The sequence below is a fragment of the Miniopterus schreibersii genome (genome assembly GCF_964146895.1).
Source record: "Miniopterus schreibersii genome assembly, chromosome: 5".
In the NCBI taxonomy this organism is placed as follows: Eukaryota; Metazoa; Chordata; class Mammalia; order Chiroptera; family Miniopteridae; genus Miniopterus; species Miniopterus schreibersii.
Genome location: NC_138106.1, coordinates 17,023,387 through 17,041,921, shown reverse-complemented (window position 1 = coordinate 17,041,921; position 18,535 = coordinate 17,023,387). Strand labels below are relative to the sequence as shown.

The 18,535-nt window shown below is 35.4% G+C and overlaps 2 protein-coding genes across 2 annotated transcripts in view; one reads left to right on the top strand and one right to left on the bottom strand.

Moving 5' to 3' along the window:
- Nucleotides 1-18,535, bottom strand: part of MME (membrane metalloendopeptidase) — a 578,791-nt gene that overhangs the window by 430,188 nt on the left and 130,068 nt on the right. The window lies entirely within an intron of this gene.
- Nucleotides 1-18,535, top strand: part of DHX36 (DEAH-box helicase 36) — a 39,933-nt gene that overhangs the window by 12,881 nt on the left and 8,517 nt on the right. The window contains exons 9-19 of the mRNA XM_081138077.1: nt 816-897; nt 4,563-4,703; nt 4,980-5,082; nt 5,542-5,629; nt 8,145-8,200; nt 9,600-9,664; nt 10,406-10,549; nt 12,613-12,730; nt 13,368-13,466; nt 17,654-17,827; nt 17,973-18,059. Of these exons, the coding sequence (XP_080994203.1) occupies nt 816-897; nt 4,563-4,703; nt 4,980-5,082; nt 5,542-5,629; nt 8,145-8,200; nt 9,600-9,664; nt 10,406-10,549; nt 12,613-12,730; nt 13,368-13,466; nt 17,654-17,827; nt 17,973-18,059 (1,157 nt within the window). The remainder of the gene's footprint in view (nt 1-815; nt 898-4,562; nt 4,704-4,979; nt 5,083-5,541; nt 5,630-8,144; nt 8,201-9,599; nt 9,665-10,405; nt 10,550-12,612; nt 12,731-13,367; nt 13,467-17,653; nt 17,828-17,972; nt 18,060-18,535) is intronic.

Here is an 18,535-nt window from a genome sequence, read left to right as displayed (position 1 = left end):
AGGACTTGAAACTGAATTTGACTAGCTGCAAAGTATATTCTTTTAAAATTACGCCTCTCTCTCTCCTGCTTATAATTGGGGAAGGCAGGAGAAGGGGAGGGAGTTAAAATGGAACAGAGCTATATTTAATACATATTCTTGTATTCAGCCTAGGTGACTCTCAGAGCCTTGTGGGATTGGTTGAGAGTATTATGTCCCTTCTTTTTTTTTTTAATGAGGCATCCAGAACTAGCATTGAGTAATTTACTAAGACTTATGAAAGTCAGAGGCAAAGCTGTGATTCCACCTCACATACTTTGATCTCTGCTGCATTGTTGACCTTTGTTTACAGTGTGTACTGTTTTGTTTGGTACAAAACATAAATAACATTTAGAAAACAGTTCTAAGAATCCTTTTTTTTTTTTTAAACTAATGGTGGTTCGGTTTGGTTTTAACTTTTTTCTTTTCCTAATTCTGGATGCCACAGAGGCATGCTTCATAGGAGATTTCAATAAAACAGGCACCAGCTTGGCGAATGAAGAAAATAGACTTCTAACTAATGAGTTTTGAGTTCAATTTAAAATTCTTTGTCCTTTGGTAGTCTGTGTTACTCTATAGAAATGAGTTGTATGTACAGTTTAGTAGCAGTAAAATGGTGTTGAGTGAAGACTAGGCTGCTGCCTATTATTGAACTAGATATGGAAAATAGGATAGAGCTGTAAAAGTTCAGGACCATTTTCTGAAATTAAAAAAAAAAGAATAGACTGGCTTGTTTACAATGTTTATTTTTATTTTGAACATTTGAGTACAAACTTATGTTTTGTTTACCATAATAGGTAACTGTCCAATGATACACATACCTGGTTTTACTTTTCCGGTTGTGGAGTATCTTTTGGAAGATATAATTGAAAAAATAAGGTAAGTAAATATTAGGAAATAAAAGATTTAAAATACTACTATGTCACCTTTTCTGTCAAACTCTAATTCAGAAACTCGCCCTTAACCACATCCATCTAAAACATTGTTTTTCCTTAAATGAGGGATTCCCACACTTGGTTGCACATTAAAGTCACCCTCAGCCTTTTAAAAATCCAGATTCTGTGGTCACACCCCTTTCCTTAATTATATTACACAGTCTGTGCCAGCAGCCAGACATCGGTGGTTTTCAGAGATCCATAGGCAGCAAAGTTTGGGACTCTCTGTCTTTAGGCTTAAACCTCACTTCTGGTTCTCCTACCTGGTTTTTCATTCTTCTCAGGCTTCCGTTTCCCCCCCTTTAAATATGATTTTCCTCTAGAGTTCTCAATTAGCCTTTTCTCAGTCTGTTGCTATTTCACTATGCAATCCTATTTGCATGACCTTCTTCTGTATTTTCACTGCCTTCTGAACTAGAGCTTCGAAACTGAGGATCTTCCTGAACTTTAAACCTGTTATCTAACTCTGTGCTCAACAGCTTTCCAGTACCAAAGATACCTTGAACCTCACATTTTTAAAACCAAAATCATCTTACATTCCATTCCCACCATACTTCCACCAAAAAAATTGTGCCTTATAGTGATTACTGATGTTAATCCTCTACCCAGTTGTCTAAGCTATAAAACAAAAAAGCTAATATTTATCAAGGAGTCATGTACTAGGATAAGTTAAGTGCTTTACTTGTTTAGTAACCAGATTACTCTAAGCCATTCTGTATTCCTCCCCCTTCCCACCCCCCTAATGGCAAACCCTGAGAGCTTTTGCCTTGAGCATAAATGTCTTCTCATTTTCATTTCTTCTACTTAAGACTTAAGGTCCATACTATCTCTCCTGTGCTAATATTATAGTTCCTCTTTTGACGCTATGGTCTTCACTCTTACAACTGCTACCATGTATATCCCCCAAAAATCTCATGTGAGCTTTTTCCCTGTAGACAAGACCCCTGAGATTTCTCTTTAAAAACTTGTTTAAGAACCGTCATTGGCTTACCATGGCCTATAGCAGAGCACCTCACTGGTACGCCCAAGTTATTGATCCCTTCAACACTCTGGCTATTAGCTACGAGCTGCCTTCTTCAAGAAGCTGTACAAAATTATATCTGTATCCTGATAAGAAAAGGGCTGGGAAAGCTTAGCCCCATAGGATCAGCTCCTAAGCTCATCATGTCAAGGCCCTTCACAGTCTACGCCATCCTTTCCTGTCATGTATCCCATGGCCTGCCCTGCCCATCCTTAAATGTGCCACTCTCTACTCTGCCAGCCGTTGCCCTTTCATTCATGACTTTGTGCTTTGTTACATATTATTTCCTCTGTTTAGACTTAATTTGCCATCTTCTCCATTAATCGTTCACCTATAAACTACTGATTATGTAAAAATAAATCCCAGCTTCATTGTCCGTTAAGCTGTCTCTCATACCTCTCTCAGAATGAGTTGCTTTCTCATCCGGACTCCTGTAGCACTTTTTTCCTGTCCCTTACAACACTTACTGCTCTGTAATGTGTCTCTTTATACGTGCCTCTTGCACTAGATTTTAGGTTTTTCAAGGTCAAGGATTTTGTCCTGTTGATCTTTGTAACTAGTGCATAGCACAGTGCCTGGCCTCTAGTAACATCTGAATAAGTATGTAGACAGACATAGACACACTTAGAATATTGTTCAAGACTCCACAGCTTACTTGTTAAGTGAGAAAATAAAGGGTGGAAAGGTAAGAAGGAAGATTCTACTGTGCATTTTACATGGAGCACCATCAGCTGAATTTTGAGGAGGCATAGTTTTTAAACTTTATGCTTTGCACTGACTGTGCTCTAGGGTCTGAGCATAAAACAGGGAGAGGTTTAGTAGATACCTCACAGCTTATATCTAGGCTAAGAGACATGCACATTATTAATATAAGGTATGATTTGCCTGTTGTGAGAAAGTGTGTGTTGGAAATGAGATTATATATGGTAGAGATAGGCTAGGCAAGTCAGGGCAATAGTGAAATTCAGTCTAAGAAAGAGGGAGGTGTGTATGTCAGGGAGGGTGCAACGTAAGTATGAGAGAGATAGTATATTTGTCTTCCATGCTCTGGCTTTATCAATGCTCTTCTTTTTTAATACCCTTCCTCAATTCCTTTTCCCACTGTGTGTCCTACTTCCTACCATAGAACATCTACTAATTGTTTTCTAAGAGAATAATAGTCAACAGCTTGGCTGTAATGAAAACAGAGTTTCAGGGCTCAGTAATCTAAAATTACACAAAGAAGAATTGCTTTCTTAAGCAGGCAGATTATGTACAAGAAGCTGTAGCTAAGGGGTCTCTTGAAGCAAAAAGATAGTATCTATGTACTTGTCAGGAGCCATCCCTGAAAGGGGAGTTGAAGGAGGGTGGTCCTTGGGTAAAAATTTTCAGCAGAAACTCCTAGCCTTCCCAGAAGAGCTGCAGTACAGGGAAGTAGGGAAGAAAGCAGGGTGAGATGAGATGGAGGGTTGTGATTGGGTCCTTGGGGTGGGGGTTGAAGGTTACCTCTGTTGTTGGAATTGCTGGGAAGGGAGCCAACTGTGGGTCCATCCTGCTGATTAGGACTAATCTCTGTCTCAGGTTGCCCTACCTCCAGTTGGTGCCTCTATATGTATCGAAGACTTAGGGGAATCCTGGGTCACAGGTACTGAGAGGGAAGGGGATTAACATTTTTGGGTGTCTGCTGTGTATCAGGCACTGTGCTTCACTCTGTCACCTTTTTGCTTTTTTTCTTATGCCGATGCAGTTATCAGAGTATTAATTTCTCAAATAAGGAAACTAGAGGTCAGAGAGTTACACACGGTAGTCAGTGTCAAGGCAGGGATATCATTTCTGTAATCTGTCTGACTCACAAAACCCATGCTCCAAACCCCCCATTCCATCTAGATGCTGTCCCCTAGCAAACTGAGGGAATTTGGGGTTCAGGTTTAGTTCATTTTTCTCTGTCTCTCTCCACCTTCATGCTCTCAGAACCCACTTATAGTGGGCAGGGTGGCGTCCTCCGTAGCTCTGGAAAGACGAGGTTTGAGGGCTGATTCTGGCTCTGCCACTAGCTGTCTGTGGGCCTGAGCAGAACTAACTAGTTCTCAAGCCTGGGTCTGTACATCTATAGATACACTATCCAAGTCTCTTGGGGCACTATTGAAAATTCCTGGATTAGCAGACCCCAGTCAGACTCGAATCCAAGTCACAAGGCATAGGATTTCAGAATCTACAATTTACAAACTCTCCAGGGAATTCTTATGTGTACTCAGGTTTGGAAACCTGCTATATGTAAAATCGGAGCCTTTTACTAGGCAACATTAACTATTATTTTTGGACTTAATTTTAACTTTTAGAGCAAACTTAAATTGAAGGTGAAAGTTACTCTAATTTTGATTGCTTAAAATGATCTAGAGGTATATATACTTCGATAAAGAACAATGATTTTCATTCAGAATTTATGTTAATGACTACTTGCAAATAAATGGATATTTAACTAGTGTTCACTGGAAATTAGAGTGAAATTGTTTTAAAAAAACTTTTTTTAAATCATGTAAATGTAAAAGTCAGGTAAAACCAAAGAGTTTTTAAAAAGTGAAGCTATTTAAGAATGTTTTTATTTTTAGATATGTTCCAGAACAAAAAGAACACAGGTCCCAGTTTAAGAGGGGTTTCATGCAGGGGCACGTGAACAGACAAGAGAAAGAAGAAAAGGAAGCAGCCTATAAAGAGCGCTGGCCGGCTTACGTACGGGAACTGCGGGCAAGGTGAGCTTATTTTGTTTGACAGTCAGAACACAGCGACTGAATGACTAAAACAAAAGCAGGGATTATCTTCCTGAATTTGTACATATTTAGGGAGTCTATTGCAAGTCTCATATTCCAGCCCAACACTATGCTGTAAACACTGTTATTTTCCCAGCAGGTCTCTCCTCTCTATTGATTGTTCCCCCATTTGCAGCTTGAGTCAAAGTTTAGATTTGATAGAAAGTTAAACCTCAGGAAATGTTATCAAGTATTCCATGTTTTTTTTAACTTCGATAGGTATTCTGCAAGTACTGTAGATGTCATAGAAACGATGGATGATGATAAAGTTGATCTAAATTTGATTGCTGCCCTAATTCGACACATTGTTTTGGAAGAAGAGGTTAGTTTTGCTGTCTTCAAGTGACATAATTTTAATTCTATTTTCATATCAAGGCCATTAAAAAAATTTTCTTAAATACTTTTTTTTTTTAATTGATTCTTTTATGTGCCCAGACTGGGTATTGACAACACTGTAACCAACTGAGCTAGCTGGCCAGGGCATTTTAAATGCTTTTTAAAAATAGCTTATGGAAGAAATTGCTTTTGACACCAGGAATGAGAATCTCAAAATACCAAATGATTTAGATAGTTGACCTATTTGAAGAAAAGACTGAACAAATGAAAAATCTGGTTTATAAATTCTATTTTAAAAAAGTGAGCTTGTACTCTTTATTTATAATCAGTAACCAGAATTATCCTGAGGCAGTAAAATTTTAATGAAGATGTAAGTGCAGAGATTTTTACTCTTTGTATATTTTGTTATGTGTTCCTTTATAATGATTATTTCCCCTCCATACAGGATGGTGCAATATTGGTCTTTCTACCAGGCTGGGACAATATCAGCACTTTACATGATCTCTTGATGTCACAAGTGATGTTTAAATCAGGTATTATAGCAATTATTTTATTGCAATTCCAAGAGTGGTACTTGTATCATATGTAGCCTGGTTTTTATCTTTCATTTGAGGAAGTGTTGCTTGTAGGGCCACCTCAGTGTGAGAACTCAGTGGTCTTAGCCTAGGTTGGTTTTTTTTCAAAAGTCCTGTGTGTGTGTGTGAGAAATTCTAAGTCACCAGATGAAGATGGTGGGTATATAGTGAAGTTCTTTGTGTGTTATCATGGTGAGAATATTTTATCTCTCCTCCTAAATTTGCCTAATAAAATTGAGCCCTTAAAGATAAATGTTGGCATGTGAGTTTGTATCCCTTAATCCAGTGAATCTCATCTCTGACTATACAATAGTCACCATGGCACTTCTTTAAACTTCAGTTACCCGACCTTATCCTCACCCCAAATCTAAGATGTGACCTAAAATTTTTAAACCTTCTGAGATGACTTGACTCTTTAACAGCATGTTTTAAGAGGCATAACCTCTTTTACCTTAGAGAAATGCACAGGGACATATTTCTCCTCTAAAATTCAGTTACAGCATTTTCAGGTGTCATTTTTAACTTCAAATCAATAAAATCCAAAGCTAATTCTATTTAATGTTTTATAATTCTGAATATAATTTCTAACTTGACTCTCTTGCAGTACTTTTGACACATTTTTAACTATAAAACTAAAAAACAGTTTTGATTTAGTTGTATTGGCTGAAATGGTAAAGGGTATATTTTTTATTGGTTAAATCCTCTTATGGTAGTGCTCTCAGAGCATTCTTTATAATTAAAATTATTTACTCTTCTCAAGTTGGAAAAATAGTTTTATCTGATTACCATGATTTCTCTATAATGAAATACTGCTTTTTCTTTTTTTGTAAGTGGTAACCTTTCTCTATAGAAAAAAGTACAGTCGTGATTACACTGAATTATTTTCTTAAACAGTTGGAATATTTTTGGTGGGGGGGCTGGGAGGTTTGAGTTTTCCAACTTGGGCCTTTTTTCCCATCCACCATAGACATTATTCTATAATCTTTTAGTTTTAAAAATGTGAGTGTGCATATATATTTACAAAGAAAAATGCAGGGCAGATACATACTGTAATATTAATATATACTGTAATAATGAAATATTTCTGCAGGAGTGGGGAAAGGTTGTGTGTGATATGCTAGATTTTTATAATTGACTTTCTAATTAAAATAATTATTCTCAAGAATGGAGATACTAATTTATACTTTCACCACCAGCTCAATTTTTTTTAAAGGAAGTCTTCAAAAAATTTAACAAGTATTTTTTTCTCATACTGTATTTTAAAAGCTTAGCCATAATCAGTTAGTGCTAGCCATTGTAAAAGGTGGGGAAATTTGTCGAACTCCAAACTGACTGAAAAGTAAATCTTGAACCTGAATTTATCAAATGCTTATCAACATTTGCAGTCTCCTTATAAGAGACTTGGTTCCTGTTGACTACTTTGGTTGTGTAATATCAGCAATATATACTCTTTTATCCTAATCATATTGTCTTCGGCAAAGTTGTTCCTATTTTCAGCATCCCTGACTGCGCATTTTCGTAACTTTGTAATGAAACATTTTAAACTTACAGAAAACCAGGAAAATCATATAATGAATACCATATATCTGACTCCAATGAAACAATTTTATGGTCTAATTTTTTTCCTTTTTAAAGTAAGCTTTAGCTATCACATGTTATCTGTAAATATATAAGCATCATCACTAAAAAAGACAATTCCTTATAACCACAGTGCCATTATCATACCTAATCAACAGCATCATTTAATCCAGTCTGTAATCAGGTTTTCCCCATTGTGCTCCAACCTGTCTTTCACAGGTATCTTGTTCAAACTATAGAAAAAGTCGAACCAGATAAATCTTTGGCTCTAGCTCTAGAACATCACTTCCAATCTCTCCTTATTTTTCCATGATGATGACTTACAGGAAGGACTAGGTCTGCTCTCTGGATTTGTCTGTATCTTCTTCTTGGTATCATTTCATTTGATTCTCTATTACCTGAATTTTCTATAAACAGGAAGTTATGTCTGAAGTCTTGATTCAATTTGAATTAAGTATTTTTAGTTTGAGTTGATTTATTTCAAATGTAACAGAGAAGTAATTTGGAGCATTTTTTAGCAATACCAATTGCTTGACAGCATTTTACTATTTTTAGGTTCAGAAGGGTTTCAAAGAGTCTCTTTTGAATAACAACAGGCTTTTTTCTGGGAGAAATGTAGCTGTCTTGATTCATTTGGGCAGTGTTGCTAGAGATTTAAGTCAGGTTGCATTTTTTGTAACCACAGCTAAACGTGAAATTTACCTATGTTTCTTAAGTCACTCTCCTTCCCTTAACTATACTGCACCAAACAATTAATAATCATGAATGGGCTTGAGCTATTTCATTTTGAAACTTAAAACATATGAATATAGTTTCTTAAAATTTTGTTCCATATATGTCTGATGGAGGTTTTCTGCAAACTATTTTAATGTTTAACTTTCTTTGTAATTTTCAGACAAGTTTCTTATTATACCTTTACATTCATTGATGCCTACAGTTAACCAGACACAGGTATGTTGTTAAATTTATTCACTGTCTTTCAAATGGAGGCAAGCTTAAAGGACTGCTTATTGTGTGTGTTTTTTTGGTTTTTTTTTATTTTTAAGCTATATTTTCAAGTAGAAATCCATATAAAAAATACTTCTTTGAGAATGGTTGCAAGTGAGTCTTCAGCGGGTGATTTTACAAAAATACGAATTAGAGAGGTTAATTCACAAATCAAACTAGTTTTGTCAACATTGGGGACAAGTTTAAAGAAAGGTTTTACCAATAACTTTCTTGGCTTTTCTGAATAAAAGATAAAAGGTATGTGAGTAGCAATAAAAATAACCTAGAAATTAAGTATCTTGATAGTTGAAATTTTGATTTAACAGCTCAAACGTCTCATTTGTAGGTATGAGATTTCCTGTTTTGGTAATAATGTGTTATGGTTTTGAATATTTTGTCTCAGTCAGATTCAGAGATTTCCCTTGTTAGAATTAACACTGCATTCCCAGAGAAAAGGTAATTTTCTGGAACGCAGTATGTGGGCCCTTCTATTTTTTTCTACTCTTTGTAAGAAAATATCAAGACATTTTTTATTGAGACTCTTTTAATATCCTTTCTGCTGCTACCTTAGTCCTGAGTAAGGCTCATCCAGCTGAGTTAGGTATAGAGTGCTTACCTAAGGGAAGAGAAGAGCAAAGAGAGGGAACTCTTGATTCCAAAGGCTGCACAGCAGAGTGTCCCATGTGGAGGCATTTCCATCTCTGACACCCTGACAGTCAATTTTTTATTCCTTCGCTAGAGATTATGTGACTAGACTGGAAAACAACATTTTCTCTATTACCACTTTTATACATTTTTTGCTTTACAGCCAAGTGGTCATTGGCAGTATCTCTTTTTATCTACTCAATGGCTTTGTCAAGGCTGCATTGTTGTAGGATTCTGCATTTGAAGAGGATTTTTTTTAATTCAGTCTAATCTCAAAAGCCCATGTATGATGGTACAGCCAGCTAACATTTATTCTGATGAGTTGGCATCTACCTGGTTGCTTGGTGTCCTTACCCACGTAGTTTGGGTAATTCATAATTCTTATCTTTAAACTAAATTTCTCTCCTCCTCTTAAAAGTTTGACAACACAATAAGATGTTTTAACTATCCAATTTTTGTTTTAAAAAAATTGTATAAATTGTCAAATTTAAAATCTTGTTTGTAATAATGTTTTGACATCTGTGTAAGATTTAATTTGGTTTACCAAAAGGGAATTTTATAGTATTGAAAATGATGTATACCTTATAAATCTATAAATATTAGATGTGTACATGTCAACAGATAAACACAGCACTAAAAATGAATAGTATCTGAAGTAATTCCTCTAATTGCAAGAAATTAGTGTACTTTTGGAGTTTTGATGTATTTATTCTTACAGGTATTTAAAAGAACCCCTCCTGGTGTTCGGAAAATAGTAATTGCTACCAACATTGCAGAGACTAGGTAAGAATTGTTTAAAATGTCAACTGCTGGGGATTGTATTTTAAGCCCCACAAATTATTAATATACCTTAATCTTTTTTGTCTACAGAATACTTTGTAATTTCTTTAAAATCTGTTTTAATTTAGTCATGGTAGTGGCATAGATTTGTTTGGGTTTTTAAAAAAACTTTTTAACCTATAATTTTTTAGCCCTCTTCAGAAATGGCCTTTTAAGTGTTTTTTCCCCCAAAGCTTTCCTAAGGAACCATGGGAGCTGATGTCAGTTTTATTCTGTTTGCCTTTTGCTGGCTGGGGATGGAGTTGTCTGGTAACTTGGCAGTTAGTTATATACAGCCTTTAAAATGTATTGTACTCTCTTGGGCAACTAATATACCAGTACAGCACTAAAACATTGTTCTGTGGAAGCTAATATTAAGCCATGGCACTGGGAAGTAGGAGGCAGGGCATAGAAATCTAGGTACCAAAGTCATCTGGCAAGCTATGAAGTTTGGCTGTCAAGTAAGAGCCTAGCCCGTGATCTGCAGAATTGGCACGACACTGCCGCTGCAGCTGCGGAGGCTGCCTACGATGAGGCGCTGATCCCGTAACACTGGGAAATGCGGGAAGAGTGGTGAAAATCCTGAACTGCTGAAATCAATGTGATCTAATTAGAAATGCTCTAAAATCCCTATCTGGAGGCCTGTCATAGATTAATGTGCTTTTGATATCTTTTTAATATTTTATATATCTATTTTCCAAACAGTATTACTATAGATGATGTAGTTTATGTGATAGATGGAGGAAAAATCAAGGAGACACACTTCGACACACAGAACAACATCAGTACAATGTCTGCTGAGTGGGTTAGCAAAGCTAATGCCAAACAAAGGAAAGGTCGAGCTGGAAGGTAAGATGGGACCTTGTCTGAAGCCTTTAAAAAACACACAAAAATGTTATGTAGCAAAATGTGTTGCAGGCATTTAAAATCTTATTTATTAGAGTTACCTTTCATATTTTTTAAAACACTATAGCACATTTTTAAATGGGAAAGTCTTTTAATTATAGATTCTTTGGAATTCTTTTTTATGATTTTTCTCTTATTCCTCAATTCAGTTAATTAAAGTTAATATTCTTTATCATAATTCGTATTAGTTACCTATAATTTTAATTCTTTTTTAAAAAGCATATATTACTATAATACTACTGGAATGTCAGGTCATTTCCTAGTCACTTTATATATTAACTTGCTAATTCTCAGCACAGTGCTATAAGGTAGGTCATTATCTATTTTAAGGGTAAGGAAATTAAGGTACAAAGAAATTAAATAATCTGTTCAAAGTCACACAGCTTTGTAAGTAGTAGAGGCAAGACTGGAATCTAGGTAGTCTGGTTCCGCAGTCTGTACTGTGTAGCTGTACTGGTTTTCATCATTAGTTAGCAACGAAAACACAAGAGAAGTACCTTCCTTCCACCGATGTAAATGGTAGCATAAGAAATAAAAGTATCTCTTTCTTAATGGTAGGCAAATGATTTGTCTTTAACAAATAATTGCACTTACTGTTGATTTTTGTGTGTTTTTTCACAGTATTTTTATACTCTTAATCATGCGAATGGTAGAATCATATTTGGAGTTGTAGAAGAGAGTTTTTCTCTTGTCTTTTACAATCAAAAAATTTCCCTTAGTCTTCAGATATTGGCTTAAGTAAGGAAAGTTGAAAGAAAACATTACAGACCATTTTATTGAAGTTTGTAATATATCTATAAAGCACTGACACACTTCTATAATCTTTGCAGATTGTCCCAGTATAACTTGACTTCCAGGTAGTTTATTAGATTATGCAGTTGATGCTGATGAGCCAAAGTTGCGGCTTAGTCTAAGAAGTGTACACTTCTAATCACTTATTAGGGGATAACTTGATTGGGGACCCAGCAAGACGGGTTTTCCCATGCAGACCTATCACCACTGGGTACTGATTGAAAAAAATGTTCATCATAGGGAGTGGGCTTTGTCACATTTTTATATGAATAGTACACACACTAGGCCTTAGGTTTGATTCATGAAACAATTATGAAAATAGAATAAATGATGTGTATTACATTTTATCTAACTCTTCATCTCCACTATCCTAGTGGAGGTTAACTGTGGAATTACAGTGTTTTAATTCAAATGGAAGATAGTCCCATGTAGGCTCCATAGATGTAAAATTCTTTAGCAAAGCCTTATTAGCTTGATGAATATTTGGAAGTCAGAGGAAACTATTATGTGGTCCTCGGTGGAAGCACTCTTAGTTTCTGCATGCATGTTATATAATAGATAATGTTTTTTTTTGTAAACTTGTAACAAGCTAAGATTTTTAGAATTTATTTTTATTCCAATAAGAAAAGGACCTCCTCCTATAGCAGCAAGAGTCCATAGAAGTATTTGTTTTGCCTGAATATACATGAAATAAATATTTTTACCTTTTCACGTCTGTCCTTAATATAGTCCAAAGAATATCATGTATGTCACTAGATTCAAACAATGAAGGAAAAATTTTTCAATATTGTTTTGAGACCTCACTAAGTAGCACATACCTAAAAGCATTTCAAATAATATAGATAGGTTAACATAATGTCAGGATTTGTTACATAAAATGTTCACAAGGCATATAGGGATGAATCTTAGTAGACTGCTGTTATTGAGCACAGCAGTGTGGATTCTGTAAGATAGAAATAGGGAACCAAATTATTGTTGGGGGTGGGAATCTTCTATTCCTTAGAACTAAGACATAGGGATAGTGGATTTAAGGCTATTCAAAATATACTGGGAGAAGGCATATATGATTAGTAAAAGTTAAATAACAATTAGTTATGATGTGGCTTGTAAGAAATAGATTTTGGCTACTTTTCCTACCTACTGTTTTCTCTGGAGTTCTAAAAATTCATTGATAAATGCTTCTTCCCACCCCCCCCCACCCTTTTTTTTTTAAGAGTTCAACCTGGTCATTGCTATCATCTGTACAATGGTCTCAGAGCAAGCCTTCTAGATGACTATCAACTGCCAGAAATCTTGAGAACTCCTTTGGAAGAACTTTGTTTGCAAATAAAGGTAAATTAGGTGGGCCGTTCAGTTAAATGGAATGGGGATGGGGCTCTAATTTTTACCATGCATTTTTTTCTCTCTGTGTTAGTAAACTATGTTTATAAACTTCCTTCAGATGCTTATTTTTAAGTTTTTAATCATGTGCTGCTCTGGAGCCAGATTGCCTATGTTTGAATCCCGCCACCTCCCCTAACAAGCCCTGTTTGTTACATAGGACAAGTTATTTAAATTAAACTCATATAAAACTCTTACTGGCACATGGTTAAGTGTTGAGTAAATGTTAGCTACTGTTACTACATCTAAGGTTTTTTCCCTCTTTATAAACTACTTACCCTTTTTTTCAGTATTTTATGTATTTTCATATAGTTATCCTTATTTTGAAAATAATTGGTAATCAACTTGTTTGTTGAGATTTTAGCCAACTACTTCTGCATTAGTAAGAGTTGGTGGGTGGTAGAAAGTAGTACATCTGCCTTTAAATGTGTTTTTATAGAATCACAACTGGAATTTTACTTATCCTAGTAAAATAACCAACTTGAAAGTCATGTATAGGCTTGATGCTTCACTCAAGTGAATGACACAGGCAGGACTAAACTGTTGTGTGACTATATTGTACATTTTTAATTATATTTATCTTCCCCAGATATTAAGGCTAGGTGGAATCGCTCATTTTCTGAGTAGGTTAATGGATCCACCATCAAATGAAGCAGTGTCACTCTCCATAAAACACCTAATGGAACTCGTAAGTTTGGTGTTTTTTTATTGTAACAGATGTAGAGTGGTAGAGCATGTAAGCCAGCTAATTGTAATATTTACTCGTTACTGCAGGGTGGACCAGTGAAGGTGCAGTGTCAAATTTTATACACTAGTTGGCTGTTCACCTGAGTGTATGAAATATGAGTTAGAAGATTAAAATGGAAAAAATGGTCCCTTTCCACACAGTTTTTCATTGTAGGCTTGGTTTAAAATTATATACGATTTTGAAGTCTGAATTACTGGTCTTTGTATTCTTGTAATGAATTTGGTTGGTTTATTCTACTCTTTCTGATCACCGTACATTTTCAGAGCTTTTGTCAAGTCTAAATAATTTAATGACAGTATGGACATTTTGTAAAGGCTGCTCTTGTATTCTGAAGAAATACTAACAGGTGACTTTTATCCAAAATACCATATTTTCCTACCTGTCATTTTATTCTTAAAGCTTTTTCCTTTATTTATTTACTTATTCATTTATTTTATGAAGTCAATAGCCATCTGCACAAGATGTGAGTTAGTGCCTAGAGTGAGGAGGAAGGTACTGTGCGTTAGTGCCCAGAGAGGAGGAAGGAGGTTAGAGCTGTGCTGTCCAGTACAGTAGCCACTAGCCACATGTATTGGACAGCGCAGAAATAGAACATTTCTGTCATCGCTGCAAGTTCTGTTGCTTGGTGCTGGGTTAGAGAATGCCATAGTATACTTTACATATTTCAGTTTTATTTGAGCTATCCATGCAGGTTATTTTGAGAACTTGGCCCATATTAGAACGTTGCAATAGCTTTTAATGTAAGTAATAAGTTGTTTAAGTGAAAAAGCTTTGTATATTATCTAACCATCTTTGTTGAACTGTAGATTAGATTTAGTGAGGCTAGTGGTATTTTAGGAAGTAGTACAGTTTTATTAGTGACCCCTCTCCCCTTCAGGCTTTTGTCTAATAAATATAGCTGGAGAGCTGGGTAGTGCTCAGGATCAACTTACTATTTATGGTAGAGAGGGACCAGAGGGCAACTCGACTTAAAGCCTGAGCAGGATGACATCCCCTCTCCCAACTGAATTTAAGAGCTGGTCTTGATGTAATCATTTGCAAACAACAAAATCTTGAAAAGGCTGGCAAATTCTTGCCAACAGTAGGGTCTGGAGCCCGTGTTTTAAAAAAAAAAACTTTATTATGAATTACAGCATTCCCATACAGGATAAAAGAGCAAAACAAAAATGTCCAGTTTAATGATTTATCACAAAGTGAGCACTGCGTAATCATTACTCATGTTGAGGAGTAAGAACATTCCCACTATCCTAACCTAAAAGCCTACCTCCTACCCTCTCTCCCAATCACTCACTGCACCTCAGTCTCAAAGATAACCTCTGTTGTGACTTTAATGGTAGTATCTTGGATGTTTTTGATGATTTTACCAGACAAGTACACATCTCTATAAAGAACTCTGTTTAATTTGGCCTATTTTTGAACATTACATGAAAAGGGTGTGGGGGTGGGTTTTTGAAAGGGGTAACGGGGTTATGGATTCTTTCACTTAACATTGTGAGGTTGACCTGTGTTTTTGCTTTTCCGTGTAATTCATTCATTTTCATTTCTTTACCATATTTTATTATTTGACTACTGATAGACACTGTGGTTATTTTTAATTTGAGGTTATTACATATATTACTGGTATGAATATTCTTCAGTATTGAATGTTTCTTGGTGTACATGTAGAAGTATTTCTCATGGGTATATACTTATGAGTGAATTCGCTGGGTCATAAGGTATGTAGATGATCAGCTTTGGTAGGTAAACGCCTAACGTTTTCCAAAGCTGTCCAACTACTTTGCGCTCCTACCTGTGCCAGTGGTAGGTGAGAGTTCTCACTGCTCTAGCTTCACCAGCCCTTGGTAATCTTTTGTTCTAAGCGTGCTGGTAGATATGTAGTAGCTTTAATTTGTGGTTTTAATTTGTATTACCGTGACTGTTTACTGAATTTGCGATCAGCTTTCCATGTGTTTATTTCCCATTTGAAGAGACTGTTTCATAGCTTGTTGATGCCTGTTTTTGTGTTACGTTGTGGGAGATGGTAGCATATTTCTTGTTTACTCTTGATTGGAGCCTTTCGTCAGCTGTGTATTGTACTTATCTGTATTTTTACCTTTTTTACTTTTTAATAGTGTTTTGTTAAACAGAAATTTCTAATTTCAATGTAGTGAAATGCATCAGTCTTTTTCTTTATTATTGCTTCTTGTCCTTTAGTCGGTCTTGTTTTGTTTTTCACACTTAGATACATAATCCATCTGCAGTTTGTGGGGGTGGGTATGGGTATGTGGGGGGGGAGTGTGGTGAGGTAGAAGGCACGACTTATTACAGATGTAGATCCAGTTGACCAAACACTATTTATAGAAGAGCTTGTCCTTTCCCCCGTTCTGCAGCCTTTGTCATAGACTTAGTATCCAAGGATTTGTGTGTCTGTAGGCTTTGTACTGCCCTTGGTCTCTGTTTCTTTCTTGAATTGGTGCTACCCTCCCTTAATTACAGTATTAGGTCTTACCAAACCAGAACATTATCCCACTTATCTAGGTATTTAGTCTCTCAGTATTTATTTCATTGCCATCTCTGTATGTGTTATATGCAACTTTTGAAAAAATTTATTTCTTGGTTGGTTGTATTTTGGGATTGTACCCTAAATTTTAATTTTTTATTTTCTTGTGAGTCTGATATACAAGAATGAAATGGGTTTAAATATTGACCTTGTATTGATCAGTGCTGTGAAACCCAATTATCTAAGAATTGTATGTAGATTTTTTCTCTGGATACACAGTCACATCCATAAGTAGTTACAGTTTTGTTTATTTCCAGTCCTCTGGGACCCCTGGTACAATACTGAGCAGAAGTGCTGTGATAGATAATGTGCATTCTCCTGTCCTTATGCTCAAAGGGAGAGCTGTCAACAATTCACTGAGTATGTTTGTTAAAGATTTTTTTGTAGAAGCTGTCAAGGAAGTTTCTATTTTTAAGTTTACTTAGAGAGTTCTGTCCAGCAGGGGTAACTGATTTTGATCAAACACCTTTTCAGCCTCTAATGAGATTATGATACGATTTTTCTTGTTTAATTTGTAATGTTTTGAATTACATTGATTTTTCAAAGTTGAAACCAAATTTCATTCCTGAAACAAACCTAATTTGTTGGGATTTGATTTGCGATTATTTTGTTCTAGGTTTCTCATGTGTAAGATTATTCATTGGTTTTTCTTTTTCCAAATGTCCCTGTCAAGTTTAGGTACCAAGATTCTGCTAAGTTCAAAAAACAAGTTGGTAGAATGATATACTTTTTCTTTTTTTATTCTCTGAGTTTTTGTAAGATCAAGGTTATTTCTGCTATAAATGTTTAGTAGGAGTCTGTATCTGATCGGACATATATATATATATTTTTAATTTTGTTACTTTTTCATATTTTCTTGTATGCCTAGTTCTTTTGTGTACTGGACTTTCTGTTTACAAAGTTCTTTGTAGATGAAAATTTTAAGTCTGGGATGGTGATCATTTCCTTCAGGGAGGATTTATGTTGCTTCTGCTGGGGAAAAAGCCCCACCATTAGGCTCACTTCTCTGGACTTCTGATATTCCCCAAGTCCTGGACTTGTAATTTTTGTAATTCTTTTGTTAACTCCTCTGTGTCCTCAAGTAGCTTTGCTAGCTGTGCTCAGTAGGATGATTGGACCAAATTACTAGGTAATCAGAGCAGAAGTCACTCCATTTTTCAAGGCTGTAGGTAATGTTCATTATCTCTTGCCTTCCTGTCTCATGTCTCCTAAACTACTAGCATGGAGAGGCTATGCATTGTATATTCCAAATATGTAATATTTTCTGGGGGTTTTTGTTTTATTTTTTCTATAACTTGCTGTGGGTGATTTTCTTTATTTGATTGAAGGTTTCTTAATGTGCTATTTCTCATTTCTCTCCTTACATTTATAGTAAAATCAAGAAACGGATTTAGTATTTACTTATATAAATTTAACCTTTGCTGACCTCAAAACTTAAGTTTTGATAAAGAAAACTAGAGCTGAACAGTATTAGGGCATTTGGGCTTCAGAGAGTGAGCAAGTGGCCTTTTTTTTCCTAAGCAAACTAAAATTAAGTTTGAATGTGATGCTTTATAATGTGTTTTAAACATAAACCCTTATGTTACAGAATGCTTTGGATAAACAGGAAGAATTGACACCTCTTGGAGTCCATTTAGCAAGATTACCAGTTGAGCCACACATTGGGAAAATGATTCTGTTTGGAGCTCTGTTCTGTTGCTTAGACCCAGTCCTCACCATTGCTGCCAGTCTCAGCTTCAAGGATCCCTTTGTCATTCCATTGGTAAGAAAGATACAAAGGAAAGGCCAGGCATTTTTATGTACACACAATAGTTGTTGCTTAGATTAATTTTTATTAGCTTTTTATTAGAATGCTCTGTTATAAACTGTCAGAGATGTTTAAGTTGCCTTCATCTGTATTTTTTAAGGGGAAAGAAAAGGTCGCAGATGCAAGAAGAAAGGAATTGGCAAAGGATTCTAAAAGTGACCACCTGACAGTTGTGAATGCATTTGAGGTAAAAAAAAAAAAAAATAGTAATAACTTGTGACAGTTGATTCAAGTGAAAAGCTGATAATAGAAGAGGACCATATTTAACTTTTTAGACTCTATTATCATAGGTATTAGGAATAAATTGCTAAGTGAGAATGTTTAAAATTAGCTGAGCATTTGCAAAAAAATTTTAACTTCATTTTTCAGTTTTGTAATAGCTTATTACATTTTTACACTTTTGGAAAAGAAGAATGTTTGTGTTTCTATAACAATTGAACAATTGATTTTAAAATTTTATTTGATATTCACTTGTATCTGTCTTATTGACATTCATGACAAGGTCTCTTTCTGTTCATGAGTAAACTATACCTATATTCCAATTTAACATTTTGATAGAGTATATTGTAATCATGTACATTATTCAGAATACAGACATTTTCTACTCCCAAATGCCAGGCTTATCTGAGGATAAACATTTATCACCCATCTTTTCAAAATTTA